General features: G+C 47.8%; 1 protein-coding gene across 1 annotated transcript in view; it reads left to right on the plus strand.

Moving 5' to 3' along the window:
- Nucleotides 1-5,116: 5,116 nt before the first annotated feature.
- The window catches only part of CCR9 (chemokine (C-C motif) receptor 9), a 1,416-nt gene continuing 332 nt past the window's right edge, over nucleotides 5,117-6,200 (plus strand). Inside the window, exon 1 of the mRNA XM_009331260.1 lies at nucleotides 5,117-6,200. Coding sequence (XP_009329535.1) covers nucleotides 5,117-6,200 — 1,084 coding nt within the window.

Raw genomic sequence — 6,200 nt, forward strand, 5'->3', positions numbered from 1 at the left:
ACTGAGGGTGGTAAAACACTGGCACAGGTTGCCCAGAGAGGTGGTGGATGCCCCATCCCTGGAAACATTCAAGGTCAGGCTGGACGGGGCTCTGAGCAACCTGATCTAGTTGAAGATGTCCCTGCCCATGGCAGGGGAGTTGGGCTAGGTGATCCTTAAAGGTCCCTTCCAACCCAACCTGTTCTATGATTCTATGATGATTCTATGAAGTCACTTAAATCCAGAACGTGAGGGCTCAGATTCATGGAGAGACAAAAGGATGTGAAGATGCTTTGTATTAGAGGCTTTGCCCATGAGCGTGCCTTTACCCTACTGCAGTTAACGCAGCTCTCCCAACTTTGAAGGGCCAAACTAGCTTCAATTAGGGGTAATTATCATGGCTTAGCTGGCAGGCAGCCATTTGCCAGCCCAGAGTAACTCATGCCTGAGCCCAGAGGCTACATCTGTGCTTTCACACCTATGCTTTCCTTAGCCGGTGCCCTGGGGTTTAGCTGAGAGCTGCTCCCCCACCTCTGTTTTCCTACCCCGGGGGCCCAGGAGGCAAGAGAGGCCACGCGCTGTAGAGAGGTATCATCATATACAAACCTACGTCTGTTTCAGGAAGTTTCAGGATGACAACTAATTATTAAAGATCTGCAGACACCTTAGTGTGGATTTTGCAATTGAGTGTGGAGCACTCTGGGCTCCTTCCCCTTGGAAGGGGATGCCACACTGCCGATGCTGGAGCATGGTACCAAGTGACAGCTGACCCAAAACCTAGCCCGAATCATTGTTTTCTCCATAATTGGAACTGAGCCTGAACTGCAATTTGGAAATTTTCTTGAAGTGTGAGTCGAACAGGCATTGGTCACAGCTGAACACCATCCAGCATTTAAGCAAAACCCCATGGTGTTCGGACTTCCTGCAGAGAGGGGAACTTAAATCACCGTAATTTGCATGCCAGCTTGCCAGGAAGAAGACATAAGATGTGTGAGTTCATATATTTATTAACCACTTCTCACTGCCTTCCTCTTCAAAATCTTTCCTGCCACACCATTCTGGATGGTTGTCACATAAGACATGCCACCAGCAGGGACTTTATGTGACTGCCTGCAGTCCTGCCCTGGGTCTCCCCAGTTTCTGTGGCAGGAATAGCCTGGACTTTCCTCTTGAAGGTGGCATACTTTCATTTTGCTCCATTTTGCTGTTGTTTGCAAAGCACCTGGTGTTGCAGGGCATCACGCAGACCCTGCAACCCCGGCCCCTGCCTGCTTGCAGCCTCGGTGGGCAGCCATGGGGAGCTGTGCCTGTGGGCCAGCTTGGAGCGGGCAGGACTAGACCCGGCTCCTCACTCCTGTCCCAGCCTCTCCAGGGGACACAGGCAGCTCCCCAGAGGGATCCAGTTCTTGTTTGGGGATTTTTTTTTCCCCAGTGAAAGTGTTTTCCAGCAGAACATGGCTACGCTGGGAACAGCCTCTGATTTGTCCTGTGCTATAAGATGCACGTGAGCAGAAAAATGATGGTATGAGAGGTCTTCCCTTTGCTATTGAGTCTACCAGGAAAAAAAACAAAGAAAAAAAAAGAGAAGATTGCCATCTGTGTTTTGAGCAAACCACAGAGAAAACAGCCTGTGACAGGTCTAATTAGGCTGGGTCCAGGGAGCACACACCCACCTCAGCCTACAAAAAGCCCAAAGCTTAATTGTGGGTGCAAAGAGCAAACACTGCATGTGGTGGTGTGACTGCTGGGTGCGACGTTCGGGCTGACCCCCCTGCAGCAACTGTCCTGGTGAGTCCCTTCCTCCGCTATTCATGTCTGTCTTTCCCACATGCAGCCTCCATGCAAAGAAAACCAAATTACAATTTGCCTCTTTGTTTTTTTAAAAAAAGCTCATTTGCCATTGAACTCACCCAGTTACAATTATCTTTTCGATTGCAATTTAAGGTAGGTCTGATGGCTAAAAGAAAATAACATTAAAAAGCCTCCTGGGGATGTACAGCTCTGCACCTCTCAGCAGATGCTGCAATGACATTTTGGAAATGGGAACAAATCAGCAGCTCGCTGACTGCCTGCTGCTGGCCACAGTCACCTTTGGGTTGTACGTGGCAGGTCTCAGCCTTGATAGCTGAATTTTGCGCTGTTGTGATAGGGACAAGGCTCTGCTGGTTCAAGATCTCAAGTCACAGGAGTTTCTGAAGCAAGGAGTTGCAGCAGGTGGAGCGCAGCAGGTCTGACATTGCTGCGTAGCTGGGAAGGATGAGTCATGCGCTTAGCCCAGTGATTCCTGAAACCGCGTTTTTCCCCCCCAAAATAAGCAAAAACGTATCAAATTAATTTTGATTAATAAGCAGCCCCTCCTCACCTCAAGGGACAGTCTGTTGCTTGTCAACTTTTAGTGTGCTGTGAAGTTCACTGTAGGAAAAAATCAGGTGCTGGCTAGAACATCTGAAAGCTCATTGTATCTAACCCCACATTATTGTTATTATTAAAATAACCCGTAACAAGCACAGCAGTAACAACAAAGCAAAACCCCAGCATGAGGCGGCCACCGTGGTTAGCACGCTGCCGCCTCTGCGCTGCGGGTGAGGTCATGATGCTTTGCTCCTCGGACGGTAGGAATCCAGCTCGGCTTTTGGCTATCCCCGTATTTACTGTGATGTGCGTGAGCCTGCCTGTGACGAGGGGGCCAGGGTGGGTGCGCCCTCGCTGCCTGCGCCCGGTGGGGCCGGTTGCCCCTCCTGGGCTGGAGCCAGACCAGGACGGGAATGGGGACAGGGATGGGGACGAGGAAAACCCCTTGTGGGGCTGTTGCCACCACAGACTTTGCTGTATTGAACCACGGCTGGGAGAGGAGCATTTTCCACTTGTTTCAGCAGACCTGTCCAACATCATTTGTATATGCATGGCTGTGACTGGTCTTAATTTCTACATCTTAGTATTTACATGTGGTATATCTGATTTATAGGTATTATACAGGTGTTTTCTTTCCATCTGCTTGCATATTTTTACTGGCGTAAGTTCTGCGCCATGCTGTAGCATTAGTATGCTTTGGCCATTTACTTTCCTTGGTTGTCTGCTTTGAAAAGAAGTCAAATAAAAATAGATTTTGAGTTTTGTGCATCAGAAATTCAACTACTATGCACAGGGTATAGGTGGCATCATTAAAAACCAGGTACTAAACTTGTATCTGTACTTGAAACTCCAGGGACCAGCATAATTCTGCGTGTAGTTCTGTATCTTGATAGAAAATTTAAAAACTAAGAGCACATATTTATGACTGTTTTTATTTCTTCAATCTATTTGTAAGCAAACACTCAGTGCCTGGACTCATGTTCTTTTATTGCAAAGATCTCATGCTGCCAACCTTGCTCCTAAATAATTCATATTCATTAAAGTTTTTTCATGAAGATAAAAATTGGAAGGATTAGCCCCTTATCTGTGCTTTCTGAACACAGTCACTTCTAAATAGATGAAAACAACTGCATTAATTTTTTTTGACCAGATTCCAATGCCCTGCAAATATTTGCTGCAAGCATTCACTTCAGCATCGAGAGTGGGTGAAGGGATCAAAGGCAGTTTGGGCCAGAGGGTGCCATAAACACAGAGACACAGCTGCAAACACATTCACTGTCCCTGCAAGTAGCCACTTGCAGTAAACTGGCTTTGCTGACAAACTTGCTAACTCAGCTAACCCTAACGCAGGCTGGGGAGGCGAACTCCGCAGTGCATGACTTCGTGCCCTGAATAATACTGGGGAAGGTGCTTTTAGTCAGCACGCAACAAGCAACTGGAGGGAAGCCAGAGCGTGAACGTGGGCCATTCCCCCGTGGAGAAGGTTCAGCTCCATCCAGCTGCTGCTGCGGTGAGAGGTTTGGCTCTGTGAGGCGACCTCGTGGTTGCATGACCTGCTTTTGAAGGCACCGATGTCCAGAGGAAAGGTCGGTGCTAGCTGAAGGTCCCCGGTAGCACCGACAGGACCCACCTCATGTTGTCCCCGGGCTGCATCCCCAGGCACTAGCACAGGCGGGCTGTTGCAGAACATGTTGAATACTCAGGAGAGCGTGACTCACGTCGAGCCCACCAGGCTCAGCTACCTTTTGTGATGGTAGACTGACTTGAAAAGCAATATGCAGCAGGAAAAAACAGTATTTTCTTGTTTACCAGGGCATAAAGATCTGCTTTGCAGGCCAACAGCAATGAGCATTGCATTTAAACTGACAGGTAAGAAAGAGATATTGCAGGCAGAGATTATCAGTCGCTGCAGAGGATGCAAGTATTTTAACGCTGCAAACTACTACTAATGGCAGGTACTTCTCCTTGTTAGTTGCTAGACAATTTGAGAGACACATTTCATTTATTCTCATGAATCTTTTGGAAGATATGGTGCTTTCAGCTGACTTTCTTTTTTAATGTGCGCACTGGGGACTCTACATCTTATTAAAAATGAGATCGCAATGTCTCTAGTATGTCAAAGGACTTAATCAGCACAGTGCCATAGAGAAGCCGAAGACCTAATGTGGGCTAAATGTAAATTTGTAAAATGGAAACAGCTAAATAATTGAAACCAGTGACTTCAATTTCTGTGTGGTTTGTTCATCTCCCAGCCAGACTTGTTTCAAAGGGTTGAGGTTTTTATTAAAAGAAGAAGAAGAAAGAAAAGTCACAGTTCTACTTCAAAGCTGTTTCAAATCAGTTGTTTTCCCCCCATCTTTCCTCTCCAGGTTACGGAGCCTCCTTCAAGACTGAGTAAAGATCTGGCTGAAGATGGCAGTTGCAAGCGTAGTGAGTATACACCTACGCTGCTGTGTAATCTCCATTCTTCTTTCCCCCTTCTTTGCCTCCATCAGTTTTTTGCCTCTCTCGAGCCAATGGTGCCATCCCACCATCGCAGTAACACAAAGCCTTCTCCCCCTTTCTTCCCTCTTTCCAAGCTGGGGATTTTGCATTTTGTTATGTATTTGAAGCTGCCAAGCCAACAGTGTTTTGAATGATCTGACAGAGATAATGGTCTCACCACCTGCCATTTTAATAACTGAGGTTGGCTGGAGGCTGTGAACTGCTCTTTTGTAAAGAGTTTGTTACTCAATGGGTCATTTTTGTAAGTCTCTGCTGTGCCACACACTTCAAGCAGTCTGAAATGCACTGTGTTTTGCTGGCAGCCTTTGCACTTTCCCATCTAAAATTGAATGTATTGGGGATCTTCAACTGCATCTGGTGGAGAGGGGCAAATTTATGCTTTACTGAGCCACCTCTTAACACAATTTTACCTGATGTCCCATTGCAGGTCACCCACCCTGGCAAGACCAGCCTGGATTACTACAGGAATGACAGCACAGTGCTGTCCCTGTATGGAAACACGGTGAACAACACAGACTTCATGTGCGACAAGAGGCAGGTCAGGCAGTTTGCTCAAGCCTTCCTGCCGGTGTTTTTCTGGCTCATCTTCTCTGTGGGCACAGTGGGAAACGTCTTGGTCGTGCTCGTCTATTGCAAATTCCGTTTCAGGAGGAGCATGATGGATCAGTACCTGCTCCACCTGGCCATTGCAGACCTGCTCCTCCTCTTCACCCTCCCCTTCTGGGCCAAGGCTGCCTCCGATGGCTGGATCTTCAAGAACTTCATGTGCAAAGTCGTCAACAGCATGTATAAGATCAACTTCTACAGCTGCAGCTTGTTTCTAACGTGCATCAGCTTTGACAGGTACATCACTATTGTCCAGGCAACAAAAGCTAAAACTAAGCAAAGGCGGCTCCTGCGCAGCAAACTCATGTGCTTGGCTGTCTGGCTGACGTCCGTGAGCCTGTGCATCCCAGAAATCATGTACAGCCAAAGCACGCAGGTGGGTGACATAACAGTTTGCAAAATTACGTACCCGCCAAACGTCAGCACGATCTTCAGGGTTACTGTCCTGGCCTTGAAAGTCACAATCGGATTCTTCCTCCCGCTCCTTGTCATGGTTATTTGTTACACCCTTATCATCAACACCCTCCTGCAAGCCAAAAGATCCCAAAAGCAGAAGTCCCTGAAGATCATCACCATGATCATCACCGCTTTCCTTCTCTCTCAGTTCCCGTACAATATTGTTTTGCTGGTCAAAGCCATCAACACCTACACCAGGGTGGCATACAGCTGTAAGGCTGCTGACCGGCTGGACATTGGGCTGCAGGTCACCCAGAGCATCGCCTTCCTCCACAGCTGCCTCAACCCCTTCCTCTGTGTCT

Source organism: Pygoscelis adeliae, unplaced genomic scaffold, assembly GCF_000699105.1.
Source record: "Pygoscelis adeliae isolate BGI_AS28 unplaced genomic scaffold, ASM69910v1 Scaffold99, whole genome shotgun sequence".
Classification (NCBI taxonomy): Eukaryota; Metazoa; Chordata; class Aves; order Sphenisciformes; family Spheniscidae; genus Pygoscelis; species Pygoscelis adeliae.